Genomic DNA, 20,220 nt, shown 5'->3' with positions numbered 1-20,220 from the left:
ATAGTTCTACTGTCTTCCTATTATGTCCTAGAATCTGTATTGATAAAGCCACTGGATGGCGAAACGTCTACAATAAAGATATCCAGATGTTGCACATGTGTCTTAACTTTCATATAGGAAAGTACTGGTTTGGTAATAGAGTTGTGGATGAGTGGAACAAACTCCCAAGTACCGTTATAGAGGCCAGAACGTTGTGTAGCTTTAAAAATAGGTTGGATAAATACATGAGTAGATGTGGGTGGGTGTGAGTTAGACCTGATAGCTTGTGCTACCAGGTCGGTTGCCGTGTTCCTCCCTTAAGTCAATGTGACCTGACCTGACTAGGTTGGGTGCATTGGCTTAAGCCGGTAGGAGACTTGGACCTGCCTCGCATGGGCCAGTAGGCCTTCTGCAGTGTTCCTTCGTTCTTATGTTCTTATTTTCTTACTCAACATAAAGCTTCTAGAGAGCGAGACGTTGCCACAATATGTCACATTAGTTGCATGTGTGTCCTTTTAACATACTGTCGGCAATTCTACCAATATTAATACAATAAAAAATAAACAGATGCCGCACACGTGTCTAAGCTTCACCAGGATCAGGAGAAAAAATAAAAAAAGAGGAATGTTGGAAAGTTTCCAAGACCGTAATCACAGGCTCGAGTATTAGTGTTTGTTATTATGTTAACTAGACTTTATATATTTTACCTAGTATGGTAAAGGACCTGCCTAGTATCTAAAGGACCTGCCTAGTATCTAAAGGACCTGCCTAGTATCTAAAGGACCTGCCTAGTATGGGCCAACAGGCCCGCTGCAGTGTTCCTCCTTTCTTATGTTCTTATGTCCAACAGTTAGGTATATCTATTCCGAAATGTTTCGCCTACACAGTAGGCTTCTTCAGATACAAACGGAGCAGTAGTAATGAAATAAAAATGACAATCAGTCCACCAACCTTGGAGAAAAAAGTATTTAAGGTGTTCAATCCCTCAGTAATACTTTTTCTCCAAGGCTACTGGGCTGATTGCACCATTATTTTATTACTACTGCTCCTTTTGTATCTGACTGAAGGAGAAATTTCAATTACTCAGATATGGAAAACTTGAAAAAAATAAAAATGTGTCAGGGTATACCACAAATTCTAACCATACAATAGAGCGGAAAAGTAATGTGAAGGACCTGGGAGTGATACTGTAAGAGGACCTGCTTTCAAGGACCACAACAATGTATCTACCTCATCTGCTAGGAAAATGATAGGATGGATAATGAGAACCTTCAAAATTAGGGACGCCAAGTACATAAGAACATAAGAACATAAGAACGAAGGAACACTGCAGAAGGCCTACTGGCCCATGCGAGGCAGGTCCAAGTCTCCTACCGGCGTAAGCCAATGCACCCAACCTAGTCAGGTCAGGTCACATTGACTTAAGGGAGGAACACGGCAACCGACCTGGTAGCACAAGCTATCAGGTCTAACTCACACCCACCCACATCTACTCATGTATTTATCCAACCTATTTTTAAAGCTACACAACGTTCTGGCCTCTATAATGGTACTTGGGAGTTTGTTCCACTCATCCACAACTCTATTACCAAACCAGTACTTTCCTATATCCTTCCTGAATCTGAATTTTTCCAACTTAAAACCATTGCTGCGAGTCCTGTCTAGGCTAGATATTTTCAGCACACTATTTACATACCCTTCATTTATTCCTGTCTTCCATTTATACACCTCAATCATATCCCCCCTAATTCTACGTCTTTCTAGAGAGTGCAGTTTCAGGGCCCTTAGTCTATCCTCATAGGGAAGGTTTCTGATACATGGGATCAACTTTGTCATCCTCCTTTGTACATTTTCCAGAGAATTTATATCCATTCTGTAATACGGTGACCAAAACTGTGCAGCATAATCTAAATGAGGCCTAACCAAGGATGTATAGAGTTGAAGAACAACCTGAGGACTCCTATTATTTATGCTTCTTGATATGAAGCCAAGGATTCTATTAGCTTTATTGCGAACACTTATGCACTGTTGTCTTGGTTTCAGATTACTGCTAACCAGAACTCCTAAATCTTTTTCGCAATCCGTAATATTAAGATCTACATTATTTAGTTTATATGTGGCATGGTTATTGTCCTGTCCAACATTTAGAACTTTGCATTTGTCTATATTAAACTGCATCTGCCACTTCTCCGACCACTGCATCAGTCTATTCAAATCTTCCTGGAGTGCTCGAATGTCCTCGTCAGAATGAATTCTACGGCCTAATGATGATTCTCTTCAAATCGCTTGTGCTCTCTAGGCTGGAATACTGCTGTACATTAACGGCCCCTTTCAAGGCTGGCGACATTGCAGACCTGGAGGGTGTACAAAGAACTTTCACGGCACACATAAGAGCGATAAGGCACCTAAACTACTGGGAACGGTTGAAAGTCCTTGATCTGTATTCCCTCGAACGCAGGCGAGAGAGATACACGATAATATACACTTGGAAGGTCCTGGAGGGATTGGTACCAAACCTGCACACGAAAATCACTCCATATGAAAGCAAAAAACTCGGCAGAAGATGCAACATTACCCTGATGAAAAGCAGGGGCGCCACGAGTACACTGAGAGAACACAATAAGTGTCCGGGGCCCAAGACTATTCAATTGCCTCCCAGCATACATAAGGGGTGTGATGAATGGTTTGAAAAACCGACAAGTTGAAGATTGAGACACTTATGCAGCATATGGGAATCTTTATTCAGGAAACGTTTCGCCACACAGTGGCTTCATCAGTCCAATACAAAGAGGAAGGCGTAAGGAGAGGAGGAGAATGAGGTAATCAGTCCCTCAACCTGGATTCGATGTGTTCAGTCCATCAATCTTGTAGAAAGTACAGCATAGGGCAGTAGACGTGGCTTATATACTGTAGTGAGGTGACGTGAAGCAGATGAAGCCACTGTGTGGCGAAACGTTTCCTGAATAAAGATTCCCATATGCTGCATAAGTGTCTCAATCTTCAACTTGTCGGTTTTTCAAACCATTCATCACAACTGTCAGACACTGCAGCATCATGGGATCTTGTTACAAAGAATTCTTCAACACTTGTTCAACCTTTGGACGAAGACCTACTTCGACTAGTGGATGGTACCACTATGACCCCGCCTCCATCTGCTTCACGTCACCTCACTACAGTATATAAGCCACGTCTACTGCCCTATGCTGTACTTTCTACAAGATTGATGGACTGAACACATCGAATCCAGGTTGAGGGACTGATTACCTCATTCTCCTCCTCTCCTTACGCCTTCCTCTTTGTATTGGACTGATGAAGCCACTGTGTGGCGAAACGTTTCCTGAATAAAGATTCCCATATGCTGCATAAGTGTCTCAATCTTCATACATAAGGGGGATTACCAGCAGACCACTGGGTGTCTTCAAGAAGGCACTGAACAGGCACCTAAAGTCAGTACCTAACCAACCGGGCTGTGGTTCGTAAGTTAGCTTGCGTGTGGCCAGCAGTAACAGCCTGGTTGATCAGACCCTGATCCACCATGAGACCTGGTCTCAGATCGGGCCGCGGGGGCGTTGACCCCCGAAACCCTCTCCAGGTAAACTCCAGGTGTAGGCGAAACGTTTCTTCAATAAAGATACCCAACTTGTAAAGTAAAAGGACACAAGTGCAACTAATGTGACATTTATTGTGGCAACGTTTCGCTCTCCAGGAGCTTTATCAAGCCATTATCAATGGCTTGCCACAATAAATGTCACATTAGTTGCACTTGTGTCCTTTTACTTTACATATTGTCGGTAATTCTACCAACTTTATTACAAGATACCCAACTGTTGCACATGTTTCGCCTACTGTGTAGGCTAAACGTTTCGGAATAAAGATACCTAACTGTTGCACATGTCTTACTTATCAACCTGTCGGTATTGTATACAATTTAAATAGTCATATTATTTAGATTAGAGATGTATCGGATATCCGCATCCGCGGAACATCCGCACAATTTCTTACATCCGCATCTTACTGTAAACAGATATCCGCATAAGCACCCGCAAAATAAGTAAGACATCCTCATACACACCAGCATCCACGGATATCTAAATTTTCACATCCGATACATCTCTAATTTAGATTATTGGCTGTTTTCATAGGCTGGAAATGGGGTTCATTAGGTTTAAGAACATAAGAACATAAGAACGAAGGAACACTGCAGAAGGCCTACTGGCCCATGCGAGGCAGGTCCAAGTCTCCTACCGGCTTAAGCCAATGCACCCAACCTAGTCAGGTCAGGTCACATTGACTTAAGGGAGGAACACGGCAACCGACCTGATTACATCGTCTTCAAGTATCTTCTGCTTCTATCAACCTTTCTGTACTCGACTGAAGAAGCCTACTGTGTAGGCGAAACGTTTCGAAATAAAGATACCTAACTGTTGCATATGTGACTATGGAACTGAACTTCTCCAGGCCGAGGGACTGACAACCTCAAGTTCTACGACTTTAAGGGTGATGGACTGATTACATCGTCTTCTCTACTGTTCCTGCCTACTTTCTGTATTCGACTGAAGAAGCCTACTGTGTAGGCGAAACGTTTCGGAATAAAAGTTGCCTAACTGTTGCCTGTGTGTCTTACCTGAATGAACATTAAAATGGTCTTACCTACCAACCTTAGTAAGGACCAGTAGGCATGTTGCAGTGTTCTTTCTTAACACCTTAGAGTAAGTCATACCTTCAGTGTAGGTGTACTAACGCCCATGAAGTGATCTTGATCCAAAGAATTAGAGCTACAGTACCTTAGATCGACTTTGCTTTCCATGCCTCAAGGCGCTACATGACCCCTACGAGTTTGGCGTTCCCATCATGATATAAACAATAGCCAAGGGATGAAGGACGTGTCATAATGGAAGATTTATAGAGGGAGGCCCGGAGCTGGAGCTTGACCCCAACTTACGTACTGACTACTGTGACGCGGTGATGCTGGGTGGGAAGGTTGCCCTAATGCCCTTGATGTGATGAAGCATACAAGCAGCTAGTAATGTCTGGCATGGTAGTGTTGCTAGACACTCCCGCTGGTGCTACTCTCCTTCCTCAGTTACAGTGCTACTTATGCTCCGTCAAGGGTCTACTTTTCTTTTTGATATCTGATAATGCGATTAGATACACGTTAACGCGTCAGTAAGTTGTACCGTATCCTCTCCTTGAACAAATTAGATAATGCAGTTTGTTGAAGGTTGTCGCGTAGTTTGCAAGTAAGGTTGCACTGCACAGAACAAGGTTTTTCATTATCGTTATAGACAGAGCTTCGTGACCACTGAACATTGCCAGAGAATATCCGCCGAAGCAAATTTGTCGTGCAACATTTATACAGAGGAAAACACTTCAGCAAGGTGAACTAGTGTCGCAGCGGCCACTGCAAGTTGATCCAAGCCTTCAGTCTCTCATAACATGGAAGAACTGACTGTTGTTGTGCTGGGTAAGATTATGTTTTTGTTTGCTAACCATATACTGACCATCCTGTAGGTGATAATCAGAATACTCGAGTGCGTGCAAATACTGATAAATAAGTTACATCAATAATGAACTATTTCCGTTATATTAATGAGGTGTTAGTTACAACTTCCACAAGTCACGAACACTGAAACATGTGTTATTTATTATGCTACGTTAAGTCTGATACAATTATTATTATAATCAAAAAGAAGCGCTAAGCCACAAGGGCTATACTACGCTGCAGTCTGATACAATATACACGAGTTACTGAGTATTTTTTCCAGTGTTTTGTGGTATTATGTTTTTCCCAAAAGAAAGTATCTGTGGTGACGGGTGGAATATTTCCTTCTTCACCAGCATTAAGTTGAAGGTCATCTTAGAGAAATGTATGTGAGAATTTTCAATTGTTAATAATTGCAATAGCGTAGCGGTTTCCGTGCGATAATTTGAGAATTCATTTTCTGGCCACTTAAGTTTATTCAGGTATACACAAATACAGAAATACAGTTACATAGATTATCATACATAGCAGCATATGTGTAGAGAACCTGGGATAACCCAGAAAAGTCAGTGATTGTATTGGGTTATCCCAGGTTCTGTACACATATGCTGCTATGTATGATAATCTATGTAACTATTTGTGTATACCTGAATCAACTTACTTATTCTGTTACAAGCACATCTTTCTAAAATATAACGTAGTGTTTTTGTATTTTTTTTTTTTTTGCCTAATTCATGTTTGCATAAATAACTCTACGATTGTAACCAAATATAAATAATGTAAATAGTTATTATCAGTAACTTATTTAGCCATCGAAACTTGGACCCATGTGCCCCTGTAATCTTTTGAGCTGCCGCCCACGATATGGGCATGGAGTGACTGCCGCCCACGCCATGGGCATGGAGTGACTGCCGCCCACGCCATGGGCATGAGCATGGGGTGTAAAAGATATTAAACTGATCAAACACTGGTATGTCATACTTAGTGGAAAGGATGGCCGGAAAGGATTCGAACCCACTGCTATGTCTGTACCAGAAAGGCCCATACTGGTGATCAGTGTGCTGCGCCTACACATTCTCCTATACAATCCCAATTTTAATGACATTTGGATATTAGTTTGTGCGCGATAACGTCAGAATATTTTTTTTCAACGCTGGTGTATATTAACTTGTGCAAGATTAGAATTTATATTGGGCTTAGTAGGGTCTAATTTGTGAATTTCATTGGTATAAACCTTGGTAATAAATACCGACAAGTTGGTTTAAAAAGACACGTAAGCAAACACTATGACATATTTATTACAAAACGTTTCGGTCCTGGGACCTTGATCACTTCTAACATACAGAGGTAGAAAGGCATTATATATAAGCGGAGAGTGAGGTGTGACGCACGTGACCTGAGGAATGTCATAAGAACATAAGAATGGAGGAACACTGTAGAAGGCCTACTGGCCCATGCGAGGCAGGTCCTTATCAAAACATTACAGTGAATTTGGAGGGAAGGCGGTAGAGCAACCAGGATTTCATTTTGGGGAAGGAGAGTAAAAAATCACAAGATGTTGACAATAATCAAAGAAATTTCTTTGAAAACAAACGATTTTCAACACGAGATTCCTTTAACTATGGTGTTCTTGCAGTCACTGGTCAGTGTAATGAAAATTGGCCATTAATTTAAAAATATGTATAAAAAATTGCCTGGGGGGGGGGGTTTACACGAATCAATTTTACATGCTAACTGTTATCCTACCTAGGCTCATTTCAAAGCCCCAGCCCTATCTAGGGGCTTTAGACCCAAAGACCACCCCTCCCCTACTCTTCATGGCTGTCACTTGGTAGAACGACCACTTAGGAATTATGGCATACAGCTGAAAACTTTCATCCCGTTTATTCTAAACCATGTATTGTTTAGGAAATGCCTTTATATGCACTTAAGGGATACTGACTATGTTACATGCCATAAAAAATAGAATATTGAGCCTATTCAATCATTGTTACTTTATCCTAGGTCTAGCAATTTATCCTAGGTCTAGCAAATTTTTCAAAGAACAGGTGCCCCGAGTTTCATATGAGGTGTATTAGTGAAAGTTATATCAACAAGCTTAACATTCCTTTCCCCCCAGAATGACGCATTATCATCACGTTATGCTCAAGATAGCGGCTTACAGACAGCCAATCTAATTTAGCCTACAGATTACAGAGGCAGATAATGGGTCCAGGAGCCGGGTCGCAGAGTTATATTAGCTAAACAAGTTAAACTGGTAATGAACTGTTTACATGTTTTTATCTGGTTTCAATGAGTTATTTATGTAGTCATGAAGGTCAAAAATATTACAAAAATACTACTTTACATTTTAGCCAATAGATGGCAACCACCCTAGTTTCGTATCTTCATTTTGGCTACGTACCAACTTCCCTGCACTGTCCTGCTATACTCCATGACCTAATAATAATCTCTGTCCCTCTTGCTACCCAATACCCCTACACCCTTCCCTGTCCTGCTGCGCTGTTTGACCCTTGTAGGTTTAGCGCTTTATAATAATAATGTGTACCAGCTTCTGGGCTTAAGGTTATATACAGCTCCTGGCCCTTTTGAGGCTGATAAACATGATGAAAAATTAGACATGTGTACAACATCTGGGTATATTTGTAAATTTTTCGCCATCCACTGGCTTTATCAATATAAATTCAAGGACACAGTGGGAAGACTATAGAACTATATACAAGACGAGGTAATCAGTCCCTCAGCCTTGGAGTTGAAGAGTACCGTAATCTTTAAGAATCTGAGACACTGGCTTCAGATTCAAGATTACGGTACTCCTTACCAGCTCCAAGACGGGGAATGATTACCTCGTGTTTTGTATATAGTTCTACAGTCTTTATTAATAAAGCCACTGGATGGCGAAACTTCTACAAATGAAGATACCCAGATGTTTCACTCGTGTCTAATTTTTCATCTTGTCGGTATTGTATACCATTCATGTAGACTTGATTATGTATTATTATTATTATTATAATCAAGGGGAAGCGCTAAACCCGGAGGATTATATAGCGCCTGGGGGGGGGGATGTGGAAGGCATTCAGGCTTAATTCGGGGAACTGGAGCACAGATCCAATTCCCTAAATCAAGAGCCCCTCACCAACATCAAGGAACCTTCCTTGAGGGGACTTGATTATGTAAAGCTAAAGCCCTTACTGCTCTCAGAGGTGTTGATCTGCTCCTGGACCTCTTAGGAGAGTTCAGTTTTTCTCCTAGGTTTCTCGAGGGGGGTGGGGGCCTTTATAGATTTATGGCACAATTATAATAAAGAAGCGTTAAACCTATAAGGGTCATACAGTGCAGATTTAAGGCACAAACAGTAGAGCAGTTGCATGCGTGGAAGTAGAGGGAGCAGAGTTATACGATACTGAGAAAACAACTCAGAGCAGCGACTGGAACACACAAAGTTGTCATTGTATCCTGACTGAGCTTTGATGAGCTTGGGTTCTCTTAATTATCTCGTGTATGTTTCGCGTCGAAATACTTCCGTGATTTTTCCCCTTTATCTCTAGATACCTTAAAAGAAAATTAGCAACGAAACTTTAGGTAGTTTCCTATGATAAACTTATTTCTGACTATAATTACGGGAAAGTGTTAAACCCGCACAGGTACTACAACACCTGGGGAATGACAGATAATCGGATTTAATCCAAGGGAAGGAAAGCTCTTAATTCCTTGGTTCAAGAATCCTTCACCAGGATCAAAGTATCTACTCATCCCCTCCCGTTGAAGGTCCTTCATGTGATCTTATAATTAGCAGGCTTATAATTGTTCTGAACTTTTAAAAACATAATCGCTGCCTACCATCCCCTGCTTAATTTGTGTGCCCTCTTAATAACATATATTTCTACACGTACATGTGCAAAGTATACAGTCCTAGCTGACATCAATGATATATTACTATACAGAAAGCCGCTTGTTGTGCAGAGCATTTCGGAAAAAAATAGGTCATTTTTGTCCCAGGATGCGACCCACACCAGTCGACTAACACCCAGGTACCCATTTTACTGATGGGTGAACATAGACAAGGAAACACTCCCAATGTTTCTACCCTTGCCAGGAATCGAACCCAGACACTAATCGTCTGAAGCGAGAGCTTTTGGCACCAGGCCGCGGGCTACCGTGCAAGAGTACCATTATCCCACAATATTATCCTGAAGTTTCTGTCGAGGAGTAAGTGGATAAAAATTTTTTTTTTTAGTCATGCTGATATAATTGCTGTATACTTCAATGTGAACTTGAAAAAGGAAGTCATTCAGCTATAATGAGTTTGCAAGGTATGACTTCTGTTTAAAGGGACTAAAAAAAAAGCTATACGCTTATAGGTCACCGGCTCTAAAGTATCACTTTTCATCTGTTCCTTTATTTGACCAAAAATTACTTTGTTTTTTTCCAAGTAGTCCAGCTTGTGCTCCTTCCCACGAGTACCCAGTAAGATATTTATTAAAAATTATTTCCATAAACAAAAACCATTTTACCTATTTTCATTACCTTATAGACAACTAAAATCTATATAATACTACGTAACGCATAAAAAAATCGCAGATGTTACCAACGTACAAATATTAATGGGGAAAGATTGTAATTGCTACTGACAATATGAGTGAAACCGTCAATGAGAAGGGTATGGAGAGTGAAAGCTGCCTACACCTTGGTGCCAACTACCCCCCACAGGATGGGTGCAAGGAGCAACAGCCGCCCACAGGATGATTATGGGGAGCAACAGCCGCCCACAGGATGATTATGGGGAGCAACAGCCACCCACTGGATGGGTATGGGGAGCAACAGCCACCCACTGGATGGGTATGGGGAGCAACAGCCACCCACTGGATGGGTATGGTCAGCAACTACAGCCCCATAGGATAGATACGGGGACAGATTACCGTATTCAGGACTGGTATAGATTAGATTTTGCCACCGAAGTGGCTAGTTTATTGTGCACCCCATATCCATCCTGTGGATGGTAGCGCAAGAGCATATGGATACACAAAAGGCCCAGGAACTAGGCCCTAAAGGGTTAACAGGAATACATATGGATTTATATCTACATATCTATAGTTCAATTATCTGTTACAAGCAAATTTAAGAAATTTGCTTAGTATATCTGGTATCTTATTTTCATTAATAAGATATCTTGACATGTCACATAGGTTATTATACTGTCTCTGTATTCCTAAATAAGTGGACAATTAAGCACATAGTGTTAAAGACAGTGACCATATGCCTGCTCACATAATTTACATATACATAGTTTGATCATCATCTGTTTGTCTCCCAAACTGCCAGAAGTACTTGTAACCAAGCCTAAGCCTGGCCACTACAACATCAGTCAGTCTGTTCACATTGCAAGTTGCTCCATGAACATACTTATCCATGTTCATGTTATCATAGTGGCTTCTAACTGCATTCTTATAACAATCATTTTCATGATTTACTTCTCCACTAATATTATTCCTAATGCTAGACACAGATATACCAAAGTTACATTCTACATTCTCATTCTGGGTATTTTTCTTGGCTAACATATCAACTTATCAGGAGGGACTGGTACAGAGCACAAAGAAAAGCATAAAACTAACTCACGCGTCTACGGCAGTCGCCAGTAGTCATCTCCAGGGGTTGAGTGAACTAAAATGGATGGATCACAGCCCAAAGGCTGATTACTGCACTGATTATTCGAGTTGCATGTGTCATTACCAATACGAACAGTAAACACACCTCTTTCTCTTTCTGCTTCTAGAGTGTGAGCTCAATATGTTCCGAGGCTTCGTCTTACATGGTTCTCAGAAGTGTTCGTACCAGTGAAACTGATTCGTACATGTTGTTCCAGTGACTACTTTTGACAGTGTTGGAAAATTTGTCGAATATGTAAAGCTTAATGACTAAACCCACAGAAATAAATACTGGCTATGTTGGAAACACAGTCATTTCACATCCTCGAGCACCCGTGGTTCAATCTCCAGCATGGGTGGAAACGCTGGACTTGTTTCCATACAACTGCTGTCCCTGTTCGCCTAGCAGTGAACTGGGAGCTAGTTGACTGTTATGGGTTGCATTCTGGGGGAGGGGTGATAGATAAGGGTGAGCGTTGAAATTACCTGAGGTAGGATAACAGCTCTTAGCTCCTTTGTGATTTGTGTGAAAAAGTAGTACATACACACACATGCATACATAAGCAGAGGTATGATAAAGCTCACGGTTCAGGGAGAGTGACCTAGTAGCGATCACTGAAGAGGCGGGGCCAGGAGCTCGGACTCGACCCCTGCAACCTCAACTAGGTGAGCACATTATATATATATATACACTGAAGGAGGGGTGGGATATTGCGGTCTGCAAGGTCATCTTAACTGTAATAATAATAATACCTTTATTTGCTACAAGTACATGTACAAGGCATACAGTCCTAGCTGACAACAATGACATACTACTATATAGAAAGCCCCTTGTTATTTGTTAGGTCAGTATCCCAGGATGCGACCCACACCAGTCGACTGACACCCAGGTACCCATTTTACTGATGGGGAACATAGGCAACAGGTGGAAAGAAACAGGCCTAATGTTTCTACTCTGGCTGGGAATCGAACCCAGACCCTCGCCGTGTGAAACGAGAGCGGTAGCCACCAGGCCACCAGAGCTGTAGTATCAATGTGCCTCTTGCAAGACAGTGACTGAATGAGTGACACTGAAATAGTTTCCTTCTTCGTCGGGTCACCCTACCTCGGTGGGAGACTGCCGGAGTGTGGAAGAGTAATGCTAAAAATCCATAATAATCTTACGCATTGCCGTGTTCTGCTTTCCACATTACAGGATGGACATCAATATGTTACAGAATATTCAGAGAAGGATGGCAAAGTTGATCCCATGAAGATAGGCTGAGGGCACCGAACTTGCACTGGCTGGAAAGATGTAAAATTAGGGGAGATTGACGTATACAAATGGAAAAGAAGAATAAATGAAGTGGATATAAATATGTTGATAATATCTAACCAAGACAGGACTCGCAACATTGAATTCAAGTCAGACAAATTTAGATTTAGAGTATATAAAGAAGTATTGGTTTGGCAATAGAATTGTAGAGAAGTGAAACAAACTCTTAAGTAACGTCATGAGAACAGTGAAGAAGCACTACTGTAGGCCTTCTAGTCCATGCTAGGCAGGTACAGTTCACTCCTAACCACTTCAACTCATAAGAAAACAAGAATGAAGGAACACACTTCAGTAGGTATATTTGCCCATGCTGGAAAGGTCGAACTCACACTCAGCCACACCCACTCATGTACCCATCTAACTATATTCAAAAGTTACTCAGAGTTCTTGCCTCAGTGACGGTATTGCCAAACAAGTATTTCCTTATATCCTTTCTAAATCAAAATGTGTCCTAGTTGAATTTTTATCCTCCTTGTTTATTCCTGTTTTCCCCCAGTTCCACATCTTTCTAGCCTATCTTCGTAGGAAAGGTTTCTGGTGCATGGGATCAACTTCGACACCCTTTTCTGTGGGTGTGGTTAAGTACGAATTAGACTTGCCTAGCATGGGTAGACTTCACTGTACTTATATTCATCGAGCTTTTCAAACCTACTGTCTTCTCCTTTCCAGGAGGAAGCGGGTTCTTGGGACAACATGTTGTCTCAGAGCTACTGACGGAGGCGCAGAAGATGAGTGCAGCTGTAGACGTCTCCCAAGAAGTTGCGGCCGCCGATACGGAAACGGAGACAAAAATAGAAACTGAAATGAAGACGGAAGCGAGGGTTGAGGATAAAACGAAGGCCTCCCACCGCTGTTGCATCAAGGAGATCCGGGTCCTGGACGTGAAGCCTTACCAACCTTGCACAGGCAAGTGATGGAGGGTGAAGTGTCCAGTAACTAAACCCTCACTTGATTGTTTGGCACAGAGTTACCATGAGTTGTGTACGTGATAGTAAGGACCAGGGATGGTGGTGATGACCAGGGGTGAGTGATAGCTGGGGATGATGATAATGGTGATCACATCATTGTTTAGTTAATCTTAAGTTAATTTTAAGCCTGCCCGTAATGCTATGCATACTAATGGCTTTGGCATGCTGCTCTTATCTGTATTTTTTGTACCTATGTATGTATGTTCAAATTATTAAATAAACAAATAAATAAATAAATAAATAAATAGGGGATTATGATGCTGATAACCGGAGTTGAAGGTGATGGATGGATGGATAAGAGAAATAAGTGAGAAGGATGTGTAAGGGGATGGATACTCACCTAATTGTGGTTGCAGAGGTCGAGACTCAGCTCCTGGCCCTGGGTGTGATGGTTGAGTGTAGTGATACGCCCAAGTTTATTTTCGTTTTAGTACCAGTGATAAGATATTACCACGGTTGCTTACTGATGCTAGATATTACCATGGAGAGGTTGCTGTTGATAAATATTACCTTGGTATGTTGGTAGTGATCACTATTTTGTGATGGTGGTAATGACTGGTGGTTCTGTTGTTAAGTATCAAATGCAGCTGACAGTCAACCCAGACAGTTTTTGCTGGGTCATGACTAGTTAGCTAAAAGTATAAATTTGTAGCGCATATACCTTGACACTTTTAAACTTGGAGCACTGTTACTGAGCCCTTCCCAGATTAGATTTAGATTTTTGCCACCGAAGTGGCTATTTTTTTTTTTTATTTAAAACCAATACAGTTTAACATAAAAATAAAGAAACAGTATGGAACCTAATCAAATTAACTGACAAACGGCTTGTACCTACATGCTTGCAAGGTATTGCTGCCAAACATACAACAAAAACTTACAGCAAGAACATAGCTAAAAAAATTACATGTCACAGGGTCATGAATTGACATATATACAAAACCTTGCATATATATAAATTGTACACATAAATGACATCTGACAAAGGTTCGATACACTTGAACATGAAATATACAAAGAAGTTATATCAGTTAAATCCCATCCTTCACATTAATCAAAAAAACAAAACCTAACATCATAATCTTACTAGAACATCTACATACTTATCCCTAACAATACAGCTTTACATATACCAACATACAAATAAACAGAAAAAGAATACAGCTTAGAACACAATAACTGAAGCTCTATACTGTTACAATAAACCCATATACAAATCTCAGACACAAATGGACTACGTTACTAAACTGTCTAGATATGTCTGTATACCATACAGACTAAAACTTAACATCAAGAACCTAGCATTGACACCAAACCGGTATCAGGGTACAGACCATAATTATAAACTTTAAAAAGAATCAATCATGCATATATAAAGTATTACATAACGTCTGACCCATGACAAAGGCTCAATACAATAGAAAGGGATATATATTTATATATATACACACACACACCCACACACCCACACACCCACACACCCACATCCACACACACACACCCACACGTACACACAAAAATTTTCACAAAATCACATTAATCAGATGCACTGTATGCATAAAGCAAAACAGGATATAAGTATATCTCATCGTGCAAAAACCCAGCACGTAACATAAATACAAACTAAAACACACTTCATGTCGTAAAGAACTTATTTCTCAAGAATCATGTTATACAAGACTGATACACATCATAATTATACATAAAAAAATCTACTATATTATACCTACATTCTGAAAAGTGTTATATCTAACATAACGAGACCTTGAGCTCTACATCCACACTTGGATGCCATAAAGTCTCAATGAAAACCAGGACACCATTCCAAACCCACATTCACAACACTCTCACGACCCCCCCCCCCACCAGGGAGGCGAGCCCGTTGTGACCCCCTGACTCCCTCCAACCTATGAAAACCCCTTCACTCACTCATTATCAATCAACAGATTTACGAGAATCCCTAACGTTAGCAATCTATACCCCTCTGAGAAAGCCTGATCCCACCTCCTCCCATCCCTGGCAGCACACCCCCCCACTCTTCAAAGATCTAAACTTACTCCCAGTTCAGTACATCCACACTTACTACTGTGCAATCTATATCTACAGGGCCTTAAACTCTAATATCAACCTTGACCTAAAACGCTTTCTTGATAGTTGTGACAGAACCCACAGGCATAACACCAGAAACAAACATCTCTACGACATTCCCCGTGTCCGACTAAACCTTTACAAAAATTCAATGTATGTCAAAGGCCCTAAAATCTGGAATACCCTACCTGAGAACTCTAGAACTGCAGACACATTCATCACCTTCAAAACTACCATTAGAAAACATCTTATCTCCCTGATACACCCCGTCAACTAACTTCACGAATACCACCTGGTGGTTCACACTTACAATCGCTCACTCATTTGACCATAAACAGAAATATTAATCTCAGTCTTAAAATAATGAATCCTGTGATACTCCAATACTGAAACTATATACTGCGCCAAAACAAAAGCATTCACATTGCTAAACTCACAAAATAGTATTTAGTCACTTAGCCATAATACCAACTTACCTCATAATTTGTAATATTTTACATTTAAGAATAAAACTAAGTATGCCCGAAATGCCTAGCCATGCTAAGCGTTCTAGTGGTACACTCTGTAATCTCAATTTTACTACATGTAAACCAAACAATAACCAAATTTCTGTAAACTCAGCATTGTAATCCTTATAGAGAATAAACTTTGAATTTGAATTTGAATTTGAATTTGAATACAAATCTCTGTTACGACACATCGTACGATAGAACGTTACCGCAAGAACCTTCCTTCGCTCTTCACTATCCCCTCTCCCCCTCATCACCCACGACATATATATATAATCTACCATGATATAATCTAAAGCTCTTATGACACCCTCGTCTAACCCACCCATATCTAGACTTAAAGCACGCAAAACCGACACCCCACGGCCCCCCACCCTCTGTACCAACCTACTTAACCAGCTCCTAACCTCCTCTAGCCCTTCACAAAAGTAAACTACATGGAACGCTGTCTCATCCCCTCCACAGATACTACACCCCCCACCCTCTACAACCTGTCTGTTTCGTAATATCTCACCAGACGGAAGGATCCCATGCAGAAAACGAAACATCACCTCACGCGCCCGAGGGTTTAACTTCATTTTACTAAATCTAAACCAAATACTCTTCCACGCATACATGGGGAACAAACCCTCAACTGGGACAACGCACCTACCTACAAGTAACCTACACAAAACCCTTATACGAACCTTTCTCAGTTCCCTAACCAACATCACAGCCCTCAAAACTATTTCACATTCCCTCAACTCCATTCCTCGATACCACATACCCAGCCTGTCGTGTATCCTTCCCAAACGCCCCGCGTTCACACCCTCATGCAACACTTCCCATTTAATAAACACACAATTAGCCCTCCGTCTCAAATCCATCAACCCCAACCCACCCTGACTTACAGGTAACATTACAACTTCCCTCCGTAACCAATCACAACATGAACCCCACAAAAATTTGTACACCCGTCTTAGAATCCCCGCAATCGCTGTCCCTGTAATTGGGAACACAGTTGCAACATGCCAAACCTTACTATACAATAAAATGTTCACGACTATCACTCGCTGTATCAGAGTTAGGTGCTGGGGTCTCAGAACACCTAGACGCCCCACAATCCTTTCCAATAACCTAATCGAGTTTTCCTCCCGCACCGCAACCATGTCATCCCTATAAATAATACCACAAATCTTTAAAGACACCGCCCATTCTTTAACAACATTACATCTCCCCCCACACCCCCCACCCAAGAACCCAACCCCATGCACCTTGACTTCGCACTATTTACCTGCATACCCGTGGCACTTCCAAATAATTGCGCCACCTCGTCCAACACTCCCATTGACATCCCTTCATGAATGAGAACAGTGGTGTCGTCAACATATCCAATTAACCCCGGCCAGGCCCTCCCACCCCCCACACTTCCCTCACATGGCGTACATAAGCTACGGTCAACCATTCTATAAAAGGGGTCCTGGAAACACGCAAACAATATTTGGGACATGGGGCATCCCTGTCTAAGGCCTCTTCCCATTGCAATTTCCCTCCCCATACACCCATTAATCTGTATCCTCATTTTCGCCCCCTTGTACAACGTATTTACCCACTCGACTATTTCCTCCCCAAAACCCTGTCTCCTAAGTATAACCTGCAAAGCTCCCCTTTCCACTCTATCATATGCTCCCTGCCAATCTAGATCCAACAAAGCCGCCCCTCCACCCCCACCCTTAGCTTCCACAAAACTTCTCAGTATCCCATGTCCTTCAATCATCGACCTTCCCGGCAACCCAAACTGAGATTTTGACACCACCCTCCCCACAACACATTTGAACCTATTACCTAAAATTTTTGCAAACACCTTATAGTCTGCACACATCAGTGATATGGCTCGGTACTCCCGAAGGGTGGGCTGCCCCTTGACCTTCGGGACCAACACTACAACTGCTGTTTCCTGCTTCTCCCCCAACTTACCCTTATCCTTCATACGATTAAATAACCTAACTATAAATTCCTTTATCAACGCCCAATGTTGTAAATAAAATTCTACCGGGAGACCATCAATACCGGGAGCTTTCCCCTTCCTCATTCCCCTTAACGCATTCTCTATTTCGTCTGCCGTAATAGTCCCACCTAAAGCCTTTCGATCACTATTTCCTAAATTACACGTCACATACGTACACACCTTGTCCAACGCCACGTCACCCACCCCCCCACTGTTCCAGTACTTCTCGTACCAAGCCTCCGCATACGCACACATCCCCTTCGTGGTTCGTATCTCCTGCCCTACTCTATAATTCCCAACCATCTCCGTTACCTCTAAACATGGTATAGCTGTCACCGCCTGCCTTTGCTTTTGATGCCGCAAAACACACGCTGATGGCTTGTCGCCCCAAAGCACTTCCTCCACCCCTGCCTGCATCCTTACAGCTTGAAACCTTTCATTTTGCAACACCCTCAACCTTCCCTTTATTTCAGCTATTTCATCCATAGGAAAATTATTCCCACCCACCCCCCTCCCATAGCAACCTCTTAACCTATCCTCTAAATAGTTAGCCAGTCCATATTTTAAATTATTAATACGTTTTCCCTCTCTCACATAAAACATTCTAATCCTTTCCTTTGTGACACTATCCCACCATGTCACAATGTCATCCACTCCCTGTTCTTCCACACTAAGCTCCCTCCATAGGACTGAAAACCCCTCCAACCCCTCCTCATCACCTAACACACTTATATTTAATTTCCAATAACTTCTATATATGTCCGCGAGCGTCCCCCACCCAACCTCCACCACCACTGCCCTATGACCTGACATTGTAGCCTCAACAGTACTGAAAGATTTCACATCCACTCCCTGAGAAAGGTACACTCTATCTAGTCTCGCAGCATATCCACTCTTAACAAACGTATATTCAGTCTCCCACACCGCCCCCCCAAAGGCATCACATAACCTAACATCCCTTAATAAATCCCTAAGAGCCACAGACATATATCCAGCCCCTCTTGGGTCCACATCAGCCACCCTGATTACACTATTCCAGTCCCCACCAACTATCGCCACCTCTGGCAGTGCACTTAAGAAAAACACAAGATCCTCACACACAAAATCATTCTTTACCTTTATGTTATTTTCTGCCGGCGCATACACACTCACAAAAGACACACGCTTACCCATCCACCACCCATCCACACGCAACACCCTCCCTCCCCCTCCTCCCTCACTTCTCTGCAAAACAAACGGGCTCGTCTCCCTTATTAAAATTCTGACACCACCTTTTAGACGGGGAGATGGCAGGATAACTACTCGAAATCCTGCCACCTCCAACACCCTACCCTCTTTGAAATTGTGCTCCTGCAGGAACACAACATCCACTCTAGATTTATTCAGAAAATTACGAAACCAATCTCTCTTCATACCGCTACATAACCCATTAACATTTACAGACATACACCTAAGGCCTATTAAAGTTTCCACCCCTGCTTCCTCTCATCACTCTTTACAACTCCAGAGCTTGAATTTACGTTCGACACCTTCAGAGTGCTCTCTTTCCCTCCCCCCTTCTTCCGGTGCCTCCTATCATGGCTACCACCACCTACACCACAACCTTCACACTACACCTCAGTCTGTTTCCCAGGCCTTTGTGCAGGCATAAGGATGTCATCAGAATCTGATGTAGCCGCCCTCTTTCTCGTGACAGTCATGTTACACATGTCTTGGTCAGATGTTACCTCTCGATGAACCTCCACTTCCACCTGAGAATGGTTTAATGATTCAATGGACTACTCCAAACCACCATTACGTCCCAAATTATCATGTCTCAGACTTTCTGGAAGCGACGATTCTCCAATGACACCACGCTCAGATGTAACGTCCCTCTCTGGTGGTGACAACGTCTTCAACACCTCCACCAATTCCTCCTCAATCTCAAGAACCTTCTCCTGTACTTGCTGCTCCTCCTTATCCACAGGAGACGACACCTGATCAGGCAGTTGGGGGCGGGACTCCAACTCACCGCCAGTCCTGTGTGCCCGATCCACTATCTCGCTCCACAAAACACCACGCCCTCCATCCGATGTTTGTTCCTCACCTGCCACTTTTGAAGCAGGGGCTGCGACGTCCACCACAGGTCCAGGCACATGTCTTCGCTTGTCACAGGTCGCCACTATGTGATCATACTCACCACATAGGCGGCACGTACGTCGTTGTCCTGGGTACATTACCATTACCTGTGTCCTGAAATCTTGTAGA

At 42.2% G+C, this 20,220-nt stretch overlaps 1 protein-coding gene and 1 long non-coding RNA gene across 2 annotated transcripts in view; one reads left to right on the top strand and one right to left on the bottom strand.

The window, feature by feature from the left end:
• The window catches only part of LOC138852716 (uncharacterized), a 79,031-nt gene extending 67,535 nt beyond the window's left edge, over positions 1 to 11,496 (bottom strand). Inside the window, exon 1 of the long non-coding RNA XR_011392028.1 lies at positions 11,081 to 11,496. This is a non-coding gene — a long non-coding RNA (uncharacterized lncRNA). The remainder of the gene's footprint in view (positions 1 to 11,080) is intronic.
• The window catches only part of LOC128692025 (3 beta-hydroxysteroid dehydrogenase type 7-like), a 61,263-nt gene continuing 46,055 nt past the window's right edge, over positions 5,013 to 20,220 (top strand). Inside the window, exons 1-2 of the mRNA XM_070085097.1 lie at positions 5,013 to 5,443; positions 13,094 to 13,330. Of these exons, the coding sequence (XP_069941198.1) occupies positions 5,416 to 5,443; positions 13,094 to 13,330 (265 nt within the window). The 5' untranslated portion in view covers positions 5,013 to 5,415. The remainder of the gene's footprint in view (positions 5,444 to 13,093; positions 13,331 to 20,220) is intronic.

Source organism: Cherax quadricarinatus, chromosome 15 (genome assembly GCF_038502225.1).
Source record: "Cherax quadricarinatus isolate ZL_2023a chromosome 15, ASM3850222v1, whole genome shotgun sequence".
NCBI classification, from domain to species: Eukaryota; Metazoa; Arthropoda; class Malacostraca; order Decapoda; family Parastacidae; genus Cherax; species Cherax quadricarinatus.
Note: the sequence above shows the minus strand (reverse complement) of the source record. Positions and strands in the feature narration are given on the sequence as shown.